At 34.7% G+C, this 26,554-nt stretch overlaps 4 protein-coding genes across 5 annotated transcripts; 2 read left to right on the top strand and 2 right to left on the bottom strand.

Annotated features, from left to right (window-relative positions):
• Nucleotides 1-69: 69 nt before the first annotated feature.
• LOC125819487 (lysM domain receptor-like kinase 3) lies at nt 70-1,802 on the bottom strand. Its single transcript, XM_049498918.1, has one exon. It carries the CDS (start codon nt 1,501-1,503, stop codon nt 184-186), a length of 1,320 nt encoding a protein of 439 aa, XP_049354875.1. The 5' UTR covers nt 1,504-1,802; the 3' UTR covers nt 70-183.
• Nucleotides 1,803-5,249: 3,447 nt separating this feature from the next.
• LOC125819481 (phenylalanine ammonia-lyase 1) lies at nt 5,250-9,246 on the bottom strand. Its single transcript, XM_049498913.1, has 2 exons — nt 8,656-9,246; nt 5,250-7,303 (listed from the first exon to the last, which is right to left on the bottom strand). The coding sequence occupies exons 1-2, from the start codon at nt 9,069-9,071 to the stop codon at nt 5,572-5,574; spliced, it is 2,148 nt and encodes a 715-aa protein (XP_049354870.1). The 5' UTR covers nt 9,072-9,246; the 3' UTR covers nt 5,250-5,571.
• A 4,958-nt stretch (nt 9,247-14,204) lies between these two features.
• On the top strand, nt 14,205-19,036 carry LOC125819493 (proteasome subunit beta type-5-like). Its single transcript, XM_049498926.1, has 8 exons — nt 14,205-14,324; nt 15,372-15,501; nt 15,613-15,742; nt 16,449-16,555; nt 17,771-17,905; nt 17,986-18,089; nt 18,552-18,652; nt 18,784-19,036. Exons 2-8 carry the CDS (start codon nt 15,385-15,387, stop codon nt 18,909-18,911), a joined length of 822 nt encoding a protein of 273 aa, XP_049354883.1. The 5' UTR covers nt 14,205-14,324; nt 15,372-15,384; the 3' UTR covers nt 18,912-19,036.
• A 1,845-nt stretch (nt 19,037-20,881) lies between these two features.
• On the top strand, nt 20,882-26,186 carry LOC125819511 (1-(5-phosphoribosyl)-5-[(5-phosphoribosylamino)methylideneamino] imidazole-4-carboxamide isomerase, chloroplastic). Of its 2 annotated transcripts, none has more exons than XM_049498948.1 (10): nt 20,882-20,916; nt 21,138-21,286; nt 21,365-21,426; nt 22,006-22,213; nt 22,487-22,572; nt 23,710-23,811; nt 24,042-24,175; nt 25,066-25,114; nt 25,860-26,070; nt 26,115-26,186. In XM_049498948.1, the coding sequence occupies exons 2-9, from the start codon at nt 21,169-21,171 to the stop codon at nt 26,034-26,036; spliced, it is 936 nt and encodes a 311-aa protein (XP_049354905.1). In that variant the 5' UTR covers nt 20,882-20,916; nt 21,138-21,168; the 3' UTR covers nt 26,037-26,070; nt 26,115-26,186. The 2 variants fall into 2 exon arrangements, with proteins under 2 accessions (XP_049354905.1, XP_049354904.1); XM_049498947.1 differs by having other exon boundaries at nt 22,006-22,217; nt 22,473-22,572.
• Nucleotides 26,187-26,554: the final 368 nt, after the last annotated feature.

Below are 26,554 nucleotides of genomic sequence, written 5' to 3'. Positions count from 1 at the left end.
CTATATCGTTTAGTCAAAGAAGACATCTCAGTCAAAGTCAGATTACTTCGAATACGAAAAAGAAGAAAAATATCAACTTTACACTATAATTTTTCTAAAAATTCTATGTTTCATTTACAAAATGTATGATTAATCCCAAAATTTGTATTAGAAAAAAATTGGAAAAAAAATAAAAATAAATTATCAACGAGGTGCTAAAGAAACAGTAAAGTCAGTAAGCGGAGCAAACTTCTCGGCCCAAGTCTTTGATTCTAAATACATTTGAGAAACCCGACCCGCAACCCGACCCATATCCGGTCTGTTCTTCGGGTTAGTCTCCACACATTCCAACCCGATCCGAACCAATTTCTCCGCCACCTCCACCGGGTACGAATCCTTCAACCGCTTATCCACCCACCCCCTCACCCCTACACCGCCGTCCTCCGACGCTTTCACCGCCGTCTCGATCACCGAAACCCTAACATATCCACCAGTCTCCTCATCAAATTCGTACTTCATTGCCTCCTTCCCGGAAATCAACTCCAAAACCACCACCCCAAAAGCATACACGTCACTCTTCACCGTCGCCATTCCCGTCCACTGAAACTCCGGCGCCATATATCCTCTCGTACCTTCAAACTTCAAACCTTTACTTCCACATTTCTTCAATTCCGGTGATTTCTTCGGCTTAATTTCACTATCCGAATCCTGGATTTCACTCGGAGTTTCCCCGCAAAGCTCCGCCGTACCGAAATGACAGATCTTCGCATGAAACGAAGGTTCAGTAACAATAATACTTGTGCTTTTGATGTGATTATGTACAAATCCTAAACCTAACCCAGTTGAATGATGAATGTAATCCAAACCATGAGCTATATCCGAAGCAATTTGAATCCTTGATATCCAATTCGAAAGAACAGTAAAGTTAGGGTTTCTTCGATTCCTCAAAGCTTCCGATAGATTAACTCCTTGTGTATATTCATACACCAAATATATATAATTTCCAGAAACTGAAGCTCCTTTTAGTGGAATTAAGCTAGAATGGTGACTTCTGCAAATCATTGCTACTTGATCCACAAGCTCATCAGTTTCCATAGGTCGTCGGAATTTTCTCTGTATTACAACCATCTCTTGACCACGAAGAACACAACGCCACGAAGTCGATGTAGATGAAGACGAAAATGGATCCTTTAAGAAATTCTGGGTAGCTGAACGAATTTCTGTGAAATTGTATATATGAGGTTGTTCTGGAAATAGTACTCCTTTAAGGCTTGTTAATGAATGATGACTTGATTTTGACGAAGCCCATGATTGTGAGTTTTTCAAATTGTTGAGTATGAAACTCTCTGTTGATCCATTTGGGGATATCAAATTCTGGCTTGTAGATGACGACGACTGATGATCATGATCATTCGAAGAAGACAGCCTTTTTGCAGCCGCGGGTGACTTTGAAGAAGAAGATCTTCTTGGTTTCTGTTTCGGTTCCATAACTTGAGTGGTTAATTTCTTCTTGGATTTACACATGAAGGCAATCAAAATCAAAGGTATCTTATCTATCTTTATCTTTTCGATTCGAAATTGAATTCGCGATCACAACTAGTTTGAGATCGAGACGTAATTGTTGTTAGAATTGTCATATGAAGGCGGTTGGTGAAGGCGTAAGCTGTTTGATCATAATTGTAACTGGTAAAAATTACTTTTTTTTTGGCCCAATTGAGTCTTTGGTCTTCTTTGGAAATGGCTTATTCTATTAGTGGTGTCTCTTTCTTGGATTGAGTTACTTGAGATGAGTGAGACAGAAAGTCACAAAAAAACTCAATAAAGACGGTGTGTCTGCCTGTTTTTCTTCTCCTCTTTATTAGTAGAAGATATATATAATTTCATGAAAAATATCTTAAGATAACAGATTGTTCATAAATAAATATATATATATATAAACACCTCCGTTCCAAAATACTTGTCACAATTTCCTTTTTAAGAGCCATATTGATAGAAGAAAAATTTGCAATTTATAGTTTTTGAATATTTAAATTTTAACTTTAAAATATTGAATTAATCTAATTTAATCTATAGCTTTGATAATTAGTCAAATTGACTTTTGAGAAGCGAAACATGACAACTATGTTGGAATAATGGAATGGATGGAGTACTTTTTTACTCAGAAAATTGTGATTTTTAAGTTTTTATTGTAATTTCTAATATGTAGCTTTTTTGTCAAAACATTGAGTAAATGATGTCAAAAAAAAGTTGGAGACTTTCACCCTTGGTACTCATCATTCTGTTTGAATGGATTAACTGTTAGTGATCTGGAAGTCTCTTGTGCAAGGGTCATTGCTCAACATGTCAATGGCACTCCACCCCCAAGTTATGTATTAGTGAGGGTCTCTCACCAACTAAGTCAATCCCTATAGTCTTGTGGATACTAGTGTAAACAAATTTGTGGTGGATGATGCGATGGGCATGAAAACATTAGAACAAATAGGAGGTGCCAAATGAGTGACATGATTATGTTTGTAAAATGATTTGCTTACCTTTAAACTATTAGTTATGTTGATCGGACTCTCTAAAAATGTTGTTGCACCCGTGTCGGATCCTCCAAAAATGTACACGCATCTGTAGACATTTGAAGTGTCCAAACAACATAGACTATCAGCTGTAAAAAAGTTTATCTTAACAATGAGTGTTAAGTGCTTCATTTTTTACTGGTCGTTTGGTATGCGCGATGGGATGGGATAAGCAAGGATATCCCTTGGGAGAAACATTTTATGAGGATAGTAAACCATTTTAGTACAAATGGTGGGATAGAATAATGGGATTAGCTAATACTTCAAACCAAACATGAGATAAAGTTAATCCTGAATTTTATCCGGGATTATTATCCTTATCCCACGTACCAAACGAAGACATCTATGCTTTGTCTACAAGTTCAAAATATTTGTTAATTGATGGAAAGAAAAAAAATGGAATGGAACACTGAGTTACATAGCAAGTTTTTACTTATAATTGCTATATCATGAATATTATTTCTTTTACTTTGTATTACTTGAAACCAGTCAACCCTTAATATACCTTGTCCCCCCTTCTACAGTTTACAATTGTTGTTGGCAACAAAAATGTCATATTTTTATATAAACAAGATTGTGAAGTGACTTGAAATTAGCTGATTGCTCTTGACTGGCTGACTTGGGAACTTCTGCAACTCTTCATCTGTAGTTAATCATGTTAATAAACAGACTAGATGTTCTTTTTTAAAATTGGAACCAGAAATTAGTTCGACATTTAAGTACAGGAAGCTCGAATGGATAATATCCTATGACTTAATACCTCTGGTTCCAATTTCAATTGCTTTACGCAGTTTCATTTGTTCCAAATTTCCATTTCTGCAACTTGAGTTGGTGCATTGGATGTTGTTGTATGTCTATTTGGCAGACTTCTACAGTGGCGTAATCAATATTGCTCGTTGTGCTTTTGTTTTTTCAGGCAGCAAATGTGTGCAGCCATACAAAAGAATACCATTTCACTTGTTTTTTGGGAAGAGTTCAACAGGAACAATTTGATCTCCTTAACAGAACCTTTTCTGAGTTGGTTTGCAAGAAAGATACCTACCAGCTGGAAAAGGCCATGGTAGACCTATGCCCCCAGGTATTTTAGATGTTTTGAAGGTAACATTTTTCTTTTTATGATCGAGAAATCCGTTTGGAGCCTACCCTTTAGGCTAACTCGGGGATGATGGGCCATCCCTCCACCCTTCTCCGTTTAAACAACAAAGTTAGTTAGTTTAGCAAGGGCTCAAACATGTGACCTAACACACAAGACTCTCAACCTTTGCCAACCGAGTTGACCCGTGGGGGTTGAAGGTAGCGTATGATCCACTACATACACTTGAGACATCTTATTAACTTCTTTTAGCCTTTTGGTGTAGACTTGATTATGTAAATTATGAAGTTTATAATACTTTCACTTGTAACAAGATTAATCCCTCAAACTTCTGTAATTTACAACACGATATCGAATAATACAGTTACTTAATCAAGGAAAAAAGAATATTTGTTGGAGGTTGCCATTTAATTTGAACTATATGTGCTGATATTATCTTATGGTTACCACCAGAGACGAACCCAAGATTTGAAAACTGTGGGTGCACCAATATTAAGCTAAAAAAAGAGGTTCTACCTTGGACAGAACCCTGGTCGCATACACCCCCACATAAACATGTGGGCACAACTTACATCTAGAGTTGTAGAACCCTCATGTCAATATCCTTTCTAGTTACAAAATATTACCAGAAACGTTCTACTGTCAATTAAAAAAAAAATTAAATTTAGTTAGAATCAATTACAATATTTAGGTCACCCATTCTATTGAACCGGCCCTCTAGTTGACCCATCAGTTACTCCATATTTATGAATTCTTATCATAAGTTCGCTTTGCAAAATCTAGACAAGCTTTCTCACAACTCGAAAGAGTAGAAGTTGGAACTGCTCGGCATGATGGCATGCATGCTCTGGCCCTATCTGCGAGACTTGCTGTTGCTACATTTGCATTTTGCATCAACATAAGTATGCAAATTACAAACAAATTTGTGAAAAAATTATTCTTATTTTTGGTCATTTGCTTTGGTTAATTTCTTAATCTTTGAAAAATAACTATAAAGTTTTGAGACAAGAATTGTATTGTTTCTTAATATATTTATAGCATCTAGGTAAGATAATCCATTATTATCTCCTTATCTATTTCCCTCCCACATATCCTAAACAACCAATATCTGGTGGCATTTAAAAACTTGTTGACTTTTAATTTCTTATTTTATCATTTATGACATGCTTCTAAAACATAGAAAATTTGAAATGTTATGATATGTGATTAAAAAAATTGTTTTATTCTGTTAAGAGACAACCCTTTTATATATAAGAAATTAAATTATATAAATTGATCGTTTACGAATTCTTTTAATCATATTTTACAGTAATTAGCATTTAACATTCTTGTCATTGTCAAAATTTATGATCAATTTCTCTTTCAAAGTTCAAGATTAATGAGCACTTTGGATTATGACATTTTTTGTTATTTTTGTTCTCATGCTATGTGCTTACCTACTTTTTGTATACAAGTTGATTAATGGCCAAAAAATTAGAAAATATATCACTCTCTCTCTTCTCACCTACCAAACCTCCTCCACTCATTGACAACTCTAGAAGGGGATTTGTTGGATAATTCAAACTAATGACCACAAATCAAAGAGCAAAAATCAAGATGAACAAAATGATATCTACAATGAAAAATATTTAAAATTTGTTGAAGTAATCTTCTTATTGTCTATACAACATTTTCTTCTTGAAAGAAGCCACAAAAGTTTAAATACAATTGCATCATCAATAAGTTTAAAGATTCACAATTATTCATACAAACCATTAGAAAAAGTTCCACAAAACTAGAAAAATAAACTTAAAAAGTAATGTACCTACAATATTAAGACAAATAAATTTTCCCTATGTTGCTTGCACCGTCTCAAATCCTCTAAAAATACACCACTTTTAAAGGATCCGACACGTACCCTTTGAAGTGTCCAAGCAACATAAGTCCTTCTTTCTCTTAACAAAGTGGAAGAGGAGCACCATTCCATTCCTTCAAGCAATTAAGCAATGGATCTATCAACTTACCTTCATTCATAGCTGTAAACACTTTATCAAATACTTCACCAGGAGATAAAACGTTTTCACCTGTCAAATACTTAGCACCTAATTCTTCCCTCACAAATTTGTACAATGGATATGACCTGCATTCTTGAATTCTATTACCAATGGGTGCCTTTCCATTCTCCAAATCACATCTAACACTCTCAATCTCCTTAGGCAAAACAAGTTTCAATTCTTCCTCAAATGCACTAATCTTTTGGAAGATTTCAGTGTTAGAATTCTTTAGTGCATGATCCACCAAAACTTGTCTCAACTTTTGCATTAAAGGGTAATTAGCACTGCAGGGGTCATCAGCATATGAAAAAACATACTCTCTGTCAACCATTGTGAGCAAGTCTTTCTCACAGAATCTTGATTGATGAAGCTCACCATTTTGGCCAGTGGTCAAGACTTTCTTGGCTGCTAAACTCACTGCACTTTTCACTGTGGCTTTGAGATTTTCTTCCAAATGCCTCAAGTCAATTGCTTGACATAGTGCTACTAGGTAAGTGGCTGACATGAGTTTCAATATGTCAACTGCCTCCTCTGTCTTTCTTGATGAGATTAGGCCTAGTGAGTTGACATCTTGGTTGTGTTGTTCAGCACTTTGTACATGGTTAGTTACTGGATTCGCGAGAAATTGGAGTTCAGAACAGTACGAGGCCATAGCGATTTCAGCACCTTTGAAACCATAATCCAAGCTAGGATTCCTTCCACCAGTGAGATTCGAAGGCAAACCATTGTTGTAATAGTCATTGACAAGTTCAGAGAATTGTGCAAATAGGAGTTTGCCAATTGAGGCAAGTGCTAGCCTAGTGTTGTCCATTGACACACCTATTGGTGTCCCTTGGAAATTCCCACCATGTAATGCCTTGTTTCTTGACACATCAATCAAAGGATTGTCATTAACAGAGTTAATCTCTCTTTCAATCATCTTAGTTGATGATCGAATCACCTCGATTTGTGGGCCTAACCATTGTGGAGATGTCCTAAGCGCATAACGATCTTGTTTAGGCTTTTGTAATGGGTCCATTTCATGGATTTTCTTGGCTTCTTTCACATAGGAACTTCCATCCAAAATGTGTTCCATTATAGCTGCAGCTTCAATTTGGCCAGGGTGATGTTTCAATTTGTGTGTCAAATGGTCCGTAAATTCTGGCTTTCCTTGCATAACTTCAGCAAATATTGCTGATAAAACTTCAGAAAGTATAGCAAGAATGTTAGCCTCAAAAAGAACCATTGAGGCCAAACCAGAGCCAACAGCTGTACCATTCACTAAAGCTAATCCTTCTTTGGGCTGCAGCTCAAAGAATCCAGACTCAATACCAGCCCGTTGGAACGCGTTGACAGCGTCCAACAGTTCTCCATTAGGCCCGGTGGCCTTGGAGTTGGTCCGGCCTGTTAAAAGACCAGCAATGTAGGACAGTGGTACCAAGTCACCAGACGCTGTGATCGTGCCACGTAGGGGCAAACACGGGGTAATGTTGTTGTTCAACAACTTTGTTATAGCTTCCAAAATCTCAAATCTTATGCCTGAGTAGCCTTGAAGTAGGGTGTTGATCCTCACTAGCATAGCTGCCCTCGTGGTGGAGTGTGGCAACGTGTGGCAAGACTCCGTCCCGTTGCCAAAGACTCCGGCATTCAAGAACCTAGAATTCAGATGAAATTCCATTTAGCAAAAATCATCAAGTTGTAGTTGACTTACAAAGTTTAATGTAGCCAAATCATCAACATGAGTTGACGTACAAAATTTCATGTAGCCAAGTCACACTACTAGCGGCAAATCGGCAATAGCTTAATTGCCGATAAAAATATGTTTTTTCAGAGGCAATTAATCCTCTTTGCAAATGTGTCTATACCGACATTGAATTCAATGAAAATTAACTAACGTCGGTAAAAACTTCAACATTCTTTATTTATGTGCATATTTATTGATGATATAAAATTCTATTAAGTAAAGTCATTAGTTTAAGTTGACGTATAAAATTTCATTTAGCCAAATCATCACCATTGGTTGGGTATTAGTTGGTCCACTTTAACCTATCAAATTTATGGATCAATTAAATGCCTTCTTTTTTAGAAAAAAATTAGACCTAAATATGCAGCTAACATTTATTAGCCAACAAAAGCAAAAGCAAATATTAAAAAGACTTTTCATGCTATCACGTGCACTTAATCACGTGGCATATTCACATCCTCCAAACTTTAAAAATAAATAAATTAATTAAAACTTTTATTTGTTGGGGCAAAACTAAATTGAACAAAAATTAATTAAATATACTACTAATAAATTAAAGGACGTAAAAATATTCTCTTTACTTGCCTAACATGTTTACAACTACTTTTCAAAATCTTTTAGGACACACCTACTTTGGACTTCATTTTATTCTTTATGTTATCAACTCCACTATTTTCTTTATAAAAATAAATAAATCACCCATTTTTATTTTTGGTCTTTTAATAATTATATTGTTTTGTTGCATAAAAAAAGTTGCTTCCACGAAAGCAAATAAACAAAAAAAAAATTAACAATTTACCCAAGTTAAATTATATATCAGAAAGAAAAAAATAATTAGTTTGGTTTAATTTTCTTGATTTCTACCCCCATAATAATTTTCTCTCACTTTGTTTAGTTATTTATGGAAATTAAAGCTACACCTTTCTTATTATCCTCACCCTCTAGAGGAGAATAATCTCTCTCTATATATATATATACTTAAAGCCGCTTATAAGGTAATTATTGATAACTCTATGATAAATAATGAGTAATATTATAATCTGAAGAAAATGATAACGTCACGAATATACTATCACATGTTAATCTATGTATACTACAAATTTTAAAAGGATGAAATCCTATTTCAGTATTAAATAAGGTGAAAGTAAAATTTATTGTAGACAACTTTCTTTTTAGACTATAGGTTATATATCAAAATAGTAAAAAAATAAAAATAGGTACATATTAATATGTAGTAAAGTAATACAATAATTTTGTAATTACCTTATTAGCTCTTTCTGTAGGGCTGCACCTTGTTTGGTCCTTCTATGTGACGTTGCACCAAAACCAGTAGTAACACCATAACTATCAGTCCCATTTCTCATCCCTTCCATCACCCAATCACTACTAGCCTTGACACCAGCTCGGGCCGCCTCTGATAGCTGCACAGTCACGTCTTTACCTGATTGTGCAGCTATGGCGGCCACTTGAGCTACAGTCAAGGTCTCCCCTCCTAGCCTAACCACCGGCTTCCTATACTCCTCCACCATTTTCTTCACCTCATCTAGGTGGCTACCCCTGAGTGCGTCAGCTGACATGTTCCAATTCAACGGATCTTGTTGTTGTTGTTGTTGTTGACCCTTAACGCAAAAAACTTGATCATCATGAGTACCATTACTATTTCCATTAACGTACTCCATTATTTTTTGTCGCAAAATAATCTTGGACAAGAACTCAATTGGTTAGGGAAAACAAACTATGTGTAATGTTTTGATAAATAATTGGGGTAAAAATACAATGTATATATCAATATTTTTGGTTGTTGGGATTAGGAAATTGCAAAACTTATGAGCAATAAATTTAGCTGAATTTCCTGAGTTTGTTGAGCCAAAATGTTAGGTGTTTAAATAGAAAGGGAAATAATACAATTGTCATTGAGTGTTGGACTTGGCAGGCCAATGTGTTAGTTGAAGATTAATCTTGACCGTTGGATTGCACATGGTAATCGACGGTTACGGTTGGTGACACGTGGAGAACATGAGGGTGGTTGTACATAGAAATTTAAAGGAATGGCAGCCAAGTATAAGCTTCTTCTTCTCACTAACAACACCACAAAGAGGGAAAAAAAATACCACCAACCAAATATAAGTCAATTAGAATGAAAAACACTCTTGATAGGGAGCGATCTACATGGCATGAATTCAAATTAATCAGTTCAATGAATTATGTATACCAAACAAATATTAAGTGAATACATAATATAATCCGGTGTAGAGAACAAGTAACGGGTTCATTTGAGCCCAATGGTTGATTTACACAAATATCTTTTTTCTAGATAAGTATTCAGATTTTGTCCCAACTTCTAATTTTGTGGAAATATAACCCTTAGGAAATTACCTCTTCGAATAATATTAAACTCGAGCTAATATTTGTTGATATAATGTTCAATTGTGTAGACAAAACATTAGATTGTGATCTTCCAATTGCGATAACTTATGATTACAAAATTTTAGATCGTAATCTGACGTATATGATTTTTAGTTTGTTCAAAAGGAATCTTTAGATTGTAGTTTAAAATACAGTCCATAAATTATAGAGAAATTAAAAAAAAGGATCATTTCCTAAATGTCATCTCAGAAAGGATAATTGATCGATAAATAAATCATCAATTCAGTAATACAAGTAAAAGATTTTGAATTTTCATAGTTGATTAGGTTGAGTATAATATATAAATTTTAAATTCACTTTTATGATATATAGTTTGAATCGAAAACGAAGTTTCATTCGTGTGTAAATTGCATGGTTGGTGGGAAGGATACGTCATTTCACACGAGGAATATGTAACCAACATCCCTAAAGTTTCTCTAATTTGAGTTTTCATCTAAAATGAGAAATTTTAGGAGTTAGTATTAATTTTTTTACTTTGATTAGTAGGCATGTACAAAAGAGAATATTTCATAAAGCTATATCTTTTTGGAATTATAAAGAAGTTTCTATTTAAAAAGAAACAATAATCATAAATGATGATTTTTATAATATTATCTGATACTTGTATTGTGGTTCAGACTACTTCGAATTCTAATCGATTAAGACTCATTACTAGATGTGAATGCCTCCTAATATGATCTTTCATACCCAAAATTGAAATCATATACTACTTCTTATTAAGCATGTAGCCGTTGAGAAATCATATTCATCCTGAAACATCCCTTGTTGATATATTGACCTTATGTTATATAGATAATGTGGGGTTTAAGGGTGAGACGATACTTTCAAATAAAAGTATTCTCTTGGTTTATTTTTTCTCACCTTATATGATACTATCTACTTTTGAGCCTTGATTTATTTGAATTTGCGTAGAATAAAGCTTATAAAAAAGGCTTTATAATAAGATATTTTTTCCTTTCTCAAGCTCCAAATCTCTAATTAAAAATGAAATAATTCTTTTCATACTATCACATCCATCATATGGTTACCTACTTTATTGGCAACCTACTATTTCATTTATTAATTAATATATATATGAGTTGGAATGTAATACCTCAACAAAACTTTATAATATAAATATACGTACTAGTTGTTTGGATAAAAATAACGTGTTGTTACATTATGTCGATTAATGTCCAAATTTGTCTGGTAATAAAATTTGAATTTACGACTATGATGTTTTTAAAATTTTACTTTATGTCTCAAATTAATATTTATTTATTACTTAAATGCGTATATATAAAATATTTAATGTGTTTTTAAATAGTTTAATTACATCTTTTACTATAACAATATTTAATTTTTATTGTTTTTAAGATTTTGACTCAAATTTCACCATTATTGCTTCATCTTTTTTTTTCTTTGTGTGTACATTTTCCCTATTAATACTTGCATTGAGAATGAATTGCATTGCACTTGAAAAAGATTAGGTGGGGACAAGATTTATAAGAAGCTACCTACCATGCAAGAAATAACTACTTGTACATAGGGGTGTTCATGGTTTGGATAAAAACCGATTCAAACCGAAAAATCAAATCAAACCGATTAAATGAACCGATTTAATTTGGGTTTTGGTTTGGTTTGGTTTTAGATTGTTAAGAACCGATAGTATTTGGTTTGGTTATGGTTTTGTTCGAAAAAAATCGAAGAAATAACCGAACCGAACCAACTAGTTATATACATAAATTTTATTATTATACATACATAATATATTATATTCATAAACAATTTTAAAGATTTTATATATGTTTCATCAAAATTTATTTATAATTTACTTATGAAAGAAAAAATGTCTAAGGTGAGAACATTTTTCTTATTGGTTTCATGTATATGAGTGTCTATGAAAATTCTTTGTGGGACTGAAAGTGTCATTGTTTCATCCTTCTATGCCAAAATAGTGAATTTTGAAGTTTTATTCAGCAAATTCAATGATCGAAAGTTCTGTAATGTCAGTCATTCTAACTATTTTTTTGTTTGAATGGATTGTTGTCACTTTTTTCACGTTTTGAATGAATTGTTTCTTTTATTTTTATGTATGGTTAATAACCGAACCAAAACCGAAAACAACCAAACCGATAAATGTATATTATATTTGGTTTGGTTTGGTTTTGATAATTTTAAAACCGATTAAGTTGGTTTGGTTTTGGTTTTGGTTTTGACCAATAACCGACCCAAACCAAACCGTGAACACCCCTACTTGTACATATTCCAACAAATATTTTTTTGTATTTGATTGGAAAGTGAATTATCTTTTGAAAAAAATATTTATTATAGATTGATTTTTGTCATCTAAAGATAAAAAAAATATAAGATCGACTCGACTGATATAATAGACAGATCTCAAATTTTATTATAAAAATAATAATATTTTATCGTTAGTTAAATCAGTAATGTAAAGTTAACCATTGAGATAATTATGAAAGAAACTGACTTCTGCTCAAGATCGAGGAAAATCATTTTTTTTCGTGAAAAATTATCTTCAACAACCACACAAGAAAATTTGACTTAGTTCTTTAAAAAATATTTTTCTATCCTAAAAAAACGCAACCTAGATGTGAACTCAACTTTCTTGAATTATTTCCTCCACCGTTCTATTGACTTCATCATGACAATTTTGAATGAGTCAATATACATGAATTTTGGTCTAAATCAAGAAAATAAATTTTCATCAATTCTTCTTTTAATCTTTTCTTGTTAGATTTAACTTTGAAAATGTAGTAATTGGCTTTCTTTCAAGATTGGTCAGCAAACATTTCTACTTTAAATTGCATTTAAAACAAAAATAAAAGTGTTATATGTCATGTTGATACGCTTAATTAACCATATTGGAGGTAGGTTTAATTATGGATAGATAATTTAAAATAAATAAATACAAGTAATAAGTTGGTAAAATAAAATAAAGTGTACTTCCTAATGAGATTTTGTCAAGCCTTGCTAAACAACCACCACCATATAAGTTATTGGATATTTGTACCTTTTTGTCATTGGAGGGGTTGGTGAAGTTGGAAAAATAAATAAAATAAAATAAAAAATAGAGGGGGTTGGTGAAAGGACCAAATCAAACTTATCAATTTCTTAAGGGGGCATCATAACATTTTTTATTTTTTTGATATACTTTTAGCCATTAGAATAATAAATAAAGAGGTGCGGAAATATATTAAAGACCAACAAGAATTAGAAGTAAAACGAAACATTTCTTGTGTGAGATTTAATGTAAATGGACATATAATTTAAACTTTCGTAGAATCTAGAGTTATGTATGTAAATACATAACACACACAAGTATAGTGGTAAATGTTTAGATACTTGATTCTATTGTTGCTTAAAAACATTTCTTCAGTCTTTTAATAATAATCAGTGGCGGCTCTACAACTTTGAAAAAAAGGCAACTGCCTTAGGCCCCAAAATTTGAGGGGCCTCATTTTTTAAAAATACAATAAGTTATACATATTTTTTTTTTAAAATATCGCGTATAATTTGTAGAAAATATAATTTTTTTCATAAAAGAGCTAGGAAATAATAGAAGTTTGATAAATTATGAATACTATGTCTCAAGAAAGATTAAATAATTGGCTATAATAAATTTCATAAAAAATATATATTCGAATTTAAGGCCTCTATTCGGATTTTGCTTTAGGCCACCAATTTATTAGAGCCGCCCCTGATAATAGTATCTTTCACGATCATGTTTCTCCCCTTCTCCTCCTCTAGTGTAGTGATCACTTTCATAGTTTTTCTGAATTTCACCAGTTCCAAACTCGAGTACTTGTTCATCTGTCATCATTCTAATCAAAGACAAACATCTCTATTGAATGACAATAACTTCTATGGTTTACAATGAAACAAAAAAAAACTATTTGACCTAAAGAAGAAAAAGTCATCAATTGCTAATAAGATACAAAACTTCCCAAAATATGAGTTATTTTTTTTTTTTGGTTTCCCACCCGGTGTTTGGAGCACGCATTGGAGCTTCGACTAAATTCGGATTGCGCTTTGTAGGGCCCATTCAGGGCCCAACATGATTTTCTCCATACCCAGGGCTCGAACCCGAGACCTCTGGTTAAGGGTGAAGCACTCCCACCAGTGCACCACAACCCATGTTGGTCCAAAATATGAGTTAAATAATACCTTGTAAAGGTCAATCAATGTTTTTAATTTTATTTTATTTTTATAAAGGATGATGATGAGTTGGGCCTCATTTAAGGCCCGTTTGATTGAATAATTTGGGCCTTATCTATTTTGGGAAGTACAAATAAGCCCAAATTCATTTAGCGGGTCGGATCGAAAACACTTTAATGGATAACAACCAAAATTTGGCCCAAACTGCGATCCGTTACGGCCCAGGCCCAATTTCAACTTCGCCAGTAGCTATTTCTTCTTCAACAAGTTGATACCACTACAAAATTGCTTTTCAATTTTTCTCCGGCGAATTCCTTACGATCTCTTTCTCCGGCGATTTATAAATCGTAAGTTCCCTATTTCGTTAATGTAAGCTTGATTTATTATCTCGCATCTAGTATTGTGATTTTCTACCTGATAATATGCATTTTACTTTGCTTGTTAGGTTGTAAATGCGCTGAATTTTTATGGTATTTCTTACATTCCAGTGATAGCTTTCAAGTCGTTTATATAAAATGATGATTTAGAAGAATTTTTACAACTAGTTTAACCAATTATAGCAGGTTCCTTTGCCGGGTAGTTTTGATATGCTTTGATGAGTTTGTAACTTGTAACTGACCTATGCTCATCATTTGTTTGATGATGTGACTTTTGTGAATACACAGTTACCCTTACCTCTAAAAATTATAGCAGGTTGCTTTGCTTGCCATGTTATAATGGTGCTGAATTCTTTATGGTGTAGTAAGATGCCTTTGGGTGTTAATAAGCAATGGAGAACTATTCTTAGAAGCACATATAAAAGGAGTATAATACCATGAAAGATGGAAATTTTGATGATGCTTTTTGAGCTTTTCAACACTTGGGATAGAAGTGATAAATTTTAATAAACTGATGGGGTAAATAATCTTTAGGTTTGTCCTTGTTAAAAATTAACCTTTATTTTGTTGATGAGCATGGTGTCTGGGCCAACTTGTATGCACCTCGACTAATTCCATAAGGAACCTCTTTTCCACCAATAAGTACCAATTAACTCTGTCCAAGAAGGTTTGGATAAGTGGGAAGAAATCACCTAGTGTTTTTGGCCTTGGCTTGAATTTGAACGTAAGACCTCCATGTTTTCAACCTACTTTATGGACCACTAAACCTTTTCTCTCAAACCTTCCAATTATCCACAACCATTTTGGTTCCTAACTATGAACTATCAGCATTTGATATCAATTGATTTAAGTTATCACTTTAACCCAACTGAGGCCATATGGAATGCCTTGAGTTTAGTTTAGTATGTTAGAAAGCTTTGATAGTTAGTTTCTCTCTTAATAATCAATCAATTTTTTGTCTACCGCGATTGTTAAGTATTACTGAATGAAATGTATTTGATTTATCCATTATTGCAGCTAAAGGTTGTAAATGATGAAGATCGATTTTAGTGGACTTGAACCAAGGGCCCCACTTCGAGGGGAGTCTTCTGAGCTGTTTGATGGAATTTCGAATTCTCCATCATTCCATCTTCCTAATACTGCTAATGTGAGTCTGACTATTTCTCTGTTGTGTCCAATTATATTCAGTTAATTGGGGATCTATCGAGTCCTAATTCTCTAAATATGTTGTACTTTTTTTTCCTCTGTGTTCTTTTAGTTTGATGGTTTTCAAAAAGAAGCAATCCAAATGGTGAAGCCCGCAAAGGGAACCACAACCCTTGCTTTCATTTTTAAAGGAGGTGTAATGGTTGCTGCTGATTCTCGGGCTAGCATGGGAGGATATATATGTAAACCCTTTTGCTCATTATTGTCTTTATGATAAACAATGTGAAGAAATTCCTCATTTACTTATCAACTCTTCTACTGATATGAACATCCATTTGTCTATGGTTCTTGTGTTGTGACCTTGCTGGCAAGAGAACTTAGTACCCTCTCCCCCTGTCTAATGACTTGATATAACCATATTCAGTGGCTCATGGGACATGCAAGACCTCATTGTTTTCATGATTGAGTTTTTTTGGGTGCAAGTGAAGCTATATTTTCCCGGTTTGAGCATAAAATGTTATTGGTTTTAAAAGTGTCTACGTTCTACAAAATTTTCCTCTGTGCTGTGTCAGTGTCACTATAGTTATTGGTATAGTGACTAGAACTTGGAATTGGTACCTTAAGCAGGGTGTTTGGATAAAATAGACATAATCTGATTTCTTAATGATCAGAAAAAGAAAGTCTGATTTATTGGGTACCTGAAACGTAAACTTTAATTAACTTCAATTTTTAAATGGTTGTGTTATGGACTTACGCTATACAAGACTTGTATATGTTTTAGTCTTGGGTGTGTCATATTTGACTGAAGTTCTTCACTAGAGGAATGTGAATTCCAAATTTTAGGTAATAACAAATACTGTTTAAGTGTTATTCCTTGATCTATTGCAGCTCTTTTGATTTGGCCTGTCCTTTTAAGATGTGTCTTCCTTTCCTTGTAATATTTTGCAGCATCTCAATCTGTGAAGAAAATCATTGAAATTAATCCCTATATGCTTGGCACAATGGCTGGTGGGGCTGCTGACTGCCAATTCTGGCATAGAAACCTGGGAATCAAGGTATTTGGTTATAAACTACTTATGCTTCCTTTTCCGAGTTGCTGTATTTACCCATTTTACGAGGGGAGTACTTGATATAAATCAATTCTGGACCTCTACATTACAGAGACCCTGTATTCTAGAGAATTTTAATGCTTCCGACTGCATATATTTATTTAGGAGTGGCCTCTGTGGTGGACAAGTTGAGGGAAGCGAGACTGAGATGGTTTGGTCATGTGAAGAGACGGGGCGCAGACGCCCCAGTGAGGAGGTGTGAGGGGCTGGTTGTAGAGGGTACGCGGAGGGGTAGAGGCAGGCCTAAGAAGTATTGGGGAGAGGTGATTAGACAGGACTTGGCTCAGCTTCACATTACCGAAGACATGACTCTAGATAGGAAGGAGTGGAGGTCTCGTATTAAGGTTGAAGGTTAGTAGGGCTAGCGTGTTGTCTCTCCTTGCAAGGGTAGGGGTTGTTAGCGTGTGTAGTAGTCCTAGTCTTGCAATTGCAGTTCTTGTCTGTGATATCGATAGCCTTTTGTTGTTTATTGCGTTTCACTTCTCTCATTGTTTTTGATGTTATTGTCTTCCTTTGTTGATTGTATATTATCTTTCGTATTGGATGGTATGTATATACACTGTCTTCCTCGCCTTTTACTTGGATTTGATGTACCTGAGCTGAGGGTCTTTCGGAAACAGCCTCTCTACCTCGCACGAGGTAGTGGCAAGGTCTGCGTACACTCTACCCTCCCCAGACCCCACCTAGTGGGATTTCACTGGGTATGTTGTTGTTGTTGTTGTTGGTTGTGTACTGCTCTCTTCACTCAACAGTAAAAAAAAGAGATAGGAAAAAGGTGAGTATAAGCTAATAATAAGAACGGAAATATGACCACATTGAAGGGGTAAAAGTAAAGAAATGACTAAAAATAAGTAGAGATGTTAGCGAACTGGTTCTTTGAAAGTCTCTTTCCGGTTAGTTTCTTCAAGTCTATGCCCCCATCTGTTGGCCATATTTCACTCTGCAGATTAAGGTCTCCTGAAGTTAAAGTCTAATTGTGCTTATTCAAAAGATAATAAAAAGGGTGGGGGATGGGGAGGGGACATGCATATCCTCTACCCCTGACCTATTTGCAGAAGAGAGTTCTGAACCTTTTATTTTATTTTCATAAGAGGTAGTAGTAAGGATTTTGGTTTCATGTACTTTGGAAGAGTTGGTCACCTGTTTCTTTTTCTGATTCAGTGCCGTCTTCATGAACTGGCAAACAAAAGGAGAATTTCAGTTACTGGAGCTTCAAAGCTGCTGGCAAACATTTTATATTCTTACCGTGGAATGGGTTTGTCTGTTGGAACCATGATTGCTGGTTGGGATGAGAAGGTAGTGAAAGATGGATGCTGGTAAAATTTGCAAAATTTCAAATTCCCTTTTCTTACTAATATAAAAGCTTGATTTCGCAGGGTCCAGGACTATACTATGTGGATAGTGAGGGAGGACGGCTTAAAGGAAACAGATTCTCTGTTGGATCTGGTTCTCCTTATGCTTATGGTGTTTTGGATAATGGGTGTGTGTTCTCTTCCACATTTTCCTATCAGCATTTCCATGGTTTCCCTTGTGTGTACTTGATAATGATTGTTAACTAGAATTGTCATATCTGTATGACAAAGGTGACTGACTTTCAGACATCATATTAGTCAGCCTTTCGTATATGGCTTGTGCATATTGAAGTGCAAAAGACTGCATTCACGAGATCAGATGCATTTACCTGTTGGACATACTAGACTTCAGTGTCTTCTCAAAATGAGAAAGTTGTGTTGTGCCCCTAAGGTCTACAACATATTCAATACGCAGGAGGGTGGGGTGGGGGGTTGCAGACGTTTCAAAGTGACTCCATAGTTTATTGTGCTGATCACTTTTGCAGCTTAAAACTCCTCGTGCTTATGACCCACTTTTAACTTCAGGAAACCACTGAACTCTGCGTCCCATCTCTAATTCTAATTTTCCTCCCTATGCTGTTTCACTCTAGGTACCGCTATGATCTGTCTGTGGAAGAAGCAGCCGAGTTGGCTAGACGAGCAATTTATCATGCTACATTCCGTGATGGAGCTAGTGGAGGTGTTGCTAGTGGTATGTTTCATGCATCTCATCCACAAAAAAAAAAGAGGAAATGCAATATTAGTTGGCTTTCCCCCGTCTCTCTGTTGTATATTCGTTCCATGGTCTCTGTGTATTTGTCATTAACTCGTGGATTGTTTCAGTTTATCATGTCGGACCAAATGGATGGAAGAAGCTTTCAGGTGACGATGTTGGAGAACTCCACTACCACTACTATCCCGTCGAAGTGGCAGCTGTGGAGCAGGAAATGGCTGAAGTGCCAGTGGCCTAAGGAAAAACAAAACCAAGATCAAATATGTGCTCATCTTCGCAAGTTAAAGCGACTGTTTAATTTTCTTCTGAGACTGTATTTTGTGGTCTTGCAATCTGTAAAACCGTAAAAACTTATCTACACCATATGTTTAAACTTTAAACCAAGCCAATAGATGCAAGGCTATGTGTGTTCCATTCATCACTTAAGTGTGTTTGGTATGGACAAAATGTTTTCCAATTTTTCCATGTTTTGTTGGCTTAAATGTTAGGAAAATGTTTTTCAAATCAACTCATTTTCCTCAAATTTAAGGAAAATGACTTGCCTTCAAAATTAAGGAAAACATTTTTCAAAACTCTATTTCATCCTTTAATTTTGTTTTCTTACCTTACCCATATCTTATGGCGGAGTTAGGATTTTTAATAAGGGGTTCAAAATTTGAAGTACGTAACACACGAACTAATCGATGAGAATTCGACATCTACTATATATACATAAACAATAATTTTAACCTTGCTAAAATAGTATTCTCTCCGTTTAAAAAAGAATGACCTAGTTTCATTTTTAATCTGTTTAAAAAAAATGACCTTTTTCTTTTTTTGGCAACACTTTAATTTCAACTTTTCACGTGACGCCACAAGATTAAAGAGCATTTTGGTATATTTGACATAACTTTAATTTAAAACCATAAGATTAAAAAGTTTTTTTTTTCTTAAACTCCGTTCCAAGTCAAATTGGGTCATTTTTTTATATTTTTTTTTATGACAAGGGAAATCCGCAGCCGCTACCCTTTGGGTTAGGGGTGCGCATCGGTCGGGTCGATTCGATTTTAGGTGTTATTGGTTCGGTTTATCGGTTTTCGATTTGTAAATACGTCAAACCGATAACCAAACCAATAACATATTTCTTATCGGTTAACGGTTCGGTTTTCGATTTAACCAATAAGAAAATACTCATATGTATTATATACACGATAAGAAAATTTTCAAATAAACCATATGATTTTTCCAGCATTTGGCATGAAAGTAATAATCATAAAAATAACAATCATTTTTCTTGCAAGTTTAGACACTAGACACATTCAAAGGAAAAAGTGTGAAAGTAACAATCGTTTTAACCATTAACAAAAAGTGTGAAAGTAACAATCGTTTAACCATTAACAATAAGACTAGTAAATTTAGTATAGTCTTATTGGGTTATCGGTTTAACCATTAACAAAAATTATAAAACCGGAAACCGAACCAATAATCCAATAAAAAAATTTGCAAAACCGTTTAAAAACCATTAGCCCAATAACCCAATATCAATAAATCAATAGTGTTTTTTTCGGTTCGGTTTATTGGTTAAATTGGTTTTTGCACACCCCTACTTTGGGTGCGCACAAGGTAAAACCTCTGCTCCTATGCAATAGCTCGCAAACTACATAGGAGAGGTAACCAGCACTAGGCAAGCCTGGTGCGACGAGCTCGATCCAAAAGGCAAACCCCTTGCTTTCGCTGGCAAGGGGTTTCAAACTTGAGACCTCCAATATGGAAGTCCCAAGTTCAAACCACTGGGCCACCCCGAAACGAAGAGAGTAATATTTTTTATCGAAGGGGTTCAGATAAACCCCTAACAGAAGGTTGGCTCCATCCCCTACACATACCCCATACCCGACCTTCCCCATTCAAAAAATAAAATTAATTTTTTTAAATTTCAAATATATTTTTATCCCTACCAGCAAATCAACCCTCCTCCCCCTCTCAAACCAAAAGAAAATAATTTAAAAATATTTTTTAATTTTTTTTCAAATTTTAAGATATTTTTTTTTACTTCACCACCCCTACTCCCTACCCCTCCTCCCTAAAAAAAAAAAATTGCTTTAGAAAAATACAATTTTTTTTTAAAAAAATTACCCACTCCCCTCTACCCCCAATTGTTAGATGACAGTAAAGGAATGGAGGGAGAAGTAACAATAAAAATACATAATTTTTTATATTCTACTTAAGGTATTTTGTTTCATCAGATCTGGTTGTCTCTTTTATATGTATGTATGTATGTATCTCCTTTTGGTTCTTCGTTTAATATTACCTCTTACTCGAATTGTGCATCTTCGGTATGTTTTCGTAACTGATTTTGGGGTTTTTTTGGTTCTTTGGAGGCTCTGCCCTTGGCAGGGATGAACTCGCTATCTTCTGTTTGTTGTGGCTATGTAATTATCTGATTGATATGGAGTTCAATTGATTAACTTGAGTGTATATTGTATAGGCATTTGGTTTAAGCTAAGTTGATTTCGACAATGCAAACTTCAGCTTCATCACTACAAAGCTTATTCTGGGGGAAGAATCTCAGCTATGCACCATATACTTTTAGCAGAACGCTAGATTTCATACCTGCTATGACATCTCCTCCATTAGGTATGTCTGATATAAAATATATTAGCATTTATCTTCTCTGTAGGCAATATGAATATGCTTCTCTTTTTAACTGTACAGGACCTCAGAGGCTATCCGTACAATGTGGAGTTGGGTTCCGCCCTTGCATTGACATACACAAGGTATACCTGTGTTTTTTTTTTTATGTCTTCCAGTGTTTGAGCTATTTATACCTTTCAAAGTTTTGTGAATACTTATGCAATGCTTGGTGCCCTTAGTAGTAACTTGAGATTATGTATTTGAGAAGTTTGACAAACAGTTCACTGCATTTATGGATGGGGCTATGATATTATATGAGTATAATGTTGTTCTTTATCTTTTCCACCTTGTTGTGCCATAGCAAATGACTTTTAGTACATCAGTGCTTAGCATTGGCAGTGCCAAGTATATGTGTATACCATAAACCAGGTAGTGAAGAACTAATATGTATTTGGTTGCATAGAAAGAATTAAAAAGAAGAAGAAAAGGTTCAATTACTGTTGGTGTTCATTCAGTATTTAATAGCATTTCATTTGGGAAGTTGAATCAAATAGGTAAGTAACAAAGAGGGGAGCAAACTGTTTTTCTTTATCTAATTACCTTTCAAGGTTAAAGAGTTTTGAGCTTGTTTCATATGCTTGGGAGATGCATTTCGCTAGGTGCTAACATAACATATTTGTAGATAGTTGGAAGATTTTAACTGAAAATTTCATTTTTTTTAGGGAAAAGTGAAGCAAATTGTTGGATCAACTCTTCGAGATTCTAAGGAGGCAGATACAAGCCTGGTAACTAACTTTGAATCTGATAAATCGGCTGCAGAATATGCAAAGCTTTACAGAGATGACGGCCTTGTAGGTGGCCATGTGATTATGCTTGGTGCTGACCCCTTGAGCATAGCTGCTGCTACTGAAGCATTACATGCTTACCCTGGTAGGCACTGGTCCTTATCTAATAAGTTCTTTTATGGTGGTTTTCATTTTTCTTGGCATACCAATGCTTCTCGTCATTCTCTCTTCCACAACACAGTATGCTATTACCTGATCTATCAGCTGTTGGCCATTTTATTATAGCTTCATTTGGATCTGTTTGCTGAAAATATATATTACTAGACACAGCTGTTATGATAAAGTGTATACATAGTTGATACGTCTCAACTTACAGATTTTTCCCTCTGGTGATATCCTTCGAGGGTGAAACATCTAGGTGGGTTGCAAGTTGGAGGGGGAATCAAAACTGAAAATGCTTTGAGTTACATTGAAGAAGGAGCCAGCCATGTCATTGTCACATCGGTATGTTTTCATGATTAATTTCTTGTGAAGTAGCAACTTTTTTTGCCATATTTTTCATGTTTCAATTTCTGAGGATATCTTACTGTCATCTTAACAATTATTTAGTATTGGACCTTAATTCAGTGGCACAGTTACCAAGGATACTTTCACATAACACCACCGCCACCCTCTCTAAGGATATCTCATATTAAGAGATTTGAATACATAATACCTCTTTATATGATTTTGTGATATTGTTGAAACCCCTAATTTATTGTACATTGAATGTCCTACATTAGGCTCTAAGTCCATTTTCTTATCACCTTAAACGGTAAATGGTTAGTATAAGTAGAAAAAATCAACCTTGATAGAGCTGAATGATATGACAGATTCATCTAGCTGAACCAACTAATATGGGATTGAGGCCTAGTAGATCTATTGATTGCTTATTTCATGAGAATAGAAGTCGTTAACGGCCTACTAGACACCCATGGTTTAAACTGATTCTTCTCTCCTTTTTGTTTTTTAAGTTCTCGGGTACACCAATGAGAGACTGGGAAGGGGAGCAACAGGTATTAAGTTGAACCGTTGCCTACAATAGGGAAAGTGGAGCGGCTAATACTTTCCCATCTTTACTCCTTATCATAATTACTTAATTCAATAAACCACCAATCAAAAAAAGTACTTAATTTAAGTTTCAAAAAGAAAAAGAAAAAGAGTACTTAATTCAATAAACAAAGCAACTTGATGAACAGGGAACAATTTGTAAACCATCTGATTGTTGTCAGCAACACTTGTTGTCTACTAAAAACCAGATAAAAGTTCCTGGATATGAGCTCAGAACAGAATAGACCTTAGCTGCTGTAGCAACAAAGTAGTGAAACAATGAATGATTCTGAGCTTTCAAGATGATTCGAAGGTTTCAGAATAGGCATTAACTTGGTTCTTCTTAAATTTGTTAAACTCCTCAAAATCTCTTTTCCCAATATTTGCATAAAAAAACCATGAAATGCCTCACCTAATTTCATCATACAGAACAATGAAAATAATCCAAAAATGTGATAACTTATGATTCTAGATGAATGGCCTTCTAGGCCCTCTCCAAAATAATTATCCTACTTCATCTTCTTTATCTGATACTTATTGTCGATATTGCAGTATGTCTTTAACAATGGGCAAATGGACCTTGAGAGACTGAAAGAACTTTCTTCTCTCGTTGGAAGAAAGAGGCTTGTTTTGGATCTTAGTTGCCGTAAAAAGGTATTCTCTTTTTCAATGAAATTACCTTTCATAAAAAAACTTTTAAGTTAAAAAGATATCCACATTTTTGGTGCTCCTAGAAAGAGAAGTTCAGATTAGTGTGGAAGACTTTCTCGTCTAAAATTGGTTAGGGAATGAATAGATGAATAAATTTGTAAAATTAGACTCAGTTACTGCTCTTCCTTTCTTCTGCCATGAGAGTTTAATCCATGACTTGAAACAACATACAGGAGGGTGAGTATGTCATTGTCACAGACAGATGGCAGAAGTTCAGTGACGTACATCTCAATGAGAAAGTCCTGAATTTTCTTGCAGAGTACGCTGATGAGTTTCTGGTTCATGGTGTTGATGTTGAAGGCAAAAAGTTAGTCCCTGTACTTTGTCCTTTTAACTATCTTTGTAGAGATTGTGAGTTGTGACAACAATTAACACAATTGTTTTAATGAAAAGTTCTCTTTAAGTCTGATCTATTATCTAGTGAACAGGCTTTATGTCTCTTTCAAAATTTCACAATGCCAATGACTGAACTAGGTAATCCCTTGACGGTTAATCCATAACAACAGGTGTTTGGAGAGGGTAGAATGTACACTGACCTTACCCCTGCATCAGTGGTAGAGAGATTGTTTCCGATAGACCCTCGGCTCAAGGAAGAAACAGTCCAAAGTAGTCCGGGAAAAGAAATTTGCATTATACCCCATGACATAGACAACTAGGTTCTAGGCCAACAAGAGTCCCAATTGCTTGCTTATGAAAAATGAAAAGAAAAAGAATGAAAAATTGCAATTTTGTTGCAATTTAAAATAACTTATTGCTCTGTCAGTCCAATAAAGTAACTCTTTTTAGCATACTGTGCTGACATAAATGTACTACAAATGCACTAGCTGGTTGAGGTCTGACCTTAAATTTTATATTTTCTTGACTTGCATTGAGTTACTCCCCTTTCTATTAATAACTTGTATCATTAACTAGACTGATAATTTCCCGTTGACTTAATAAAAATATCAGCTGTTGCTGAACAGCGAAAGGAAAGATCTTATGTGGCTTGTATTCTTTTTCTGCAGCATTCTCAAAATATAGTATAAGTTTCTCGTGAGAGATTGTAGTTAAAGAGAAACATAATTTGGATATTCATATTAATCATGTTAATCTGACATATGGTTCATAAATTATCTGCTTATCGAGAAATCTGTCATATGCTTCATACATGATCTGCTGATAAATAAATCTGACATGTATGATTCTTGTGTAACACAGGCTGGGAATAGATGAGGAGCTTGTAGCATTGCTTGGAAAGTATTCCCCCGTAAGTGGCATACACGATTATTAACCTATGTTCCTTATCAAAAAAAAAACTATGTTTATATTACTCCCCCTTGTTTCAATTTGTTTGTCTTACTTTCCTTTTTAGTCCATTTCATAAAGATTGCCTCTTTTCTTGTTTGGCAACTCTTCGATTTCAACTTTCCACATGACATGTTTAAAACCATAAGATTCAAAAGTCTAAACTCCGTGTCAAGTCAAAACTAGACAAACAAATTGAAACGGAGGGAGTACTATTTTTCTCTCACTATTGTGGCTTCTCATTCAAATGAGGGACAAAATGCTTCTCTGCCAACATTCATGTTTTCTTGTTTTATCTCGAATGCTGAATGAGCATCGATCTATTTATAAGCTTTGAGGGATTATACGATGACCTGGTTATCCGAGTCAAATCGAGTTCTTTACAAGCTTAAAAGAACGTGGCAAAAATTAGGGGATGTTTTGAATGTGTATGCACTGCATGTTTTGGCAGTAGATCACTTGGCTAAGGTGAAACACTAATACATTATCATGCAATTTGGCAATAGTACACTTTCTTATGTTGCTCGGACTCTTCAAAAATATTGATGGATGTGTTGGATTATCTAGAGGCTATGCATTTTCGAGGATCTTACACAGGTGCGGCAACATATTTGGGGGGTCTGAGCAACATAAGTGTATAGGTCCCTGAATGTATAATTCCTTTAATATAAGAGGTGACCGACATTTTATCTCCATGTGGCTCACAGATTCCTGTAACATATGCTGGTGGTGTCACTGTGATGGCTGATCTTGAGAAGATCAAAGTCGCAGGGATGGGGCGTGTGGATGTGACAGTGGGCAGCGCTTTGGATATTTTCGGAGGTAACTTGGCATACAAAGACGTTGTGGCTTGGCATGCTCTGCAAGATTCTATTGCAGTTTAAGCCATTCTTAACTTCCCATTGTTTGTTCAAGTTTTTTGAATCATAGCTGATGGAGTAATGTTCAGATGTTACATGAATCTTGACCTCAGATTCGTTTTGCCTAGACTCTCGCGTAGTTTCACCACCTATTTTATGATATTTTCTATTTAACATCTCGATGTTGGTTGCATTAGCGTCAAATTACTCAATACTTGTGTTGGTAGTAAGTAGCAGATGCTTGGTGGAGTAGTCGAGGTGTGCCCAACCTGACTTAACAGTCAAAAAAGAATTCGGTTCTGAGTTTGATTTGGGATTAGACATGAGAACATAACAAGAACAAAATGGGGGGTGGGGGTAATATTCTCTTTAAAATGTTCAATTAGTTAGTAATAAAACTAAGTGGAAGATTGGTATATTTCTAGTGTTGATAAATAAGTCTAAGTTTTTTTATAGTGAAAAAAACAGGTATTTTATGTTCCTCTTGCCATTAATAATTTATTTATTTATTTTAGCTTTTTTATGTGCTTTTAGGGCTCTAA

Source organism: Solanum verrucosum, unplaced genomic scaffold, assembly GCF_900185275.1.
Source record: "Solanum verrucosum unplaced genomic scaffold, falcon-dt-bn FXZP01000255.1, whole genome shotgun sequence".
Classification (NCBI taxonomy): domain Eukaryota; kingdom Viridiplantae; phylum Streptophyta; class Magnoliopsida; order Solanales; family Solanaceae; genus Solanum; species Solanum verrucosum.
The sequence above is the reverse complement of the archived record's forward strand: the minus strand, read 5'-3'. Positions and strand labels throughout refer to the sequence as shown.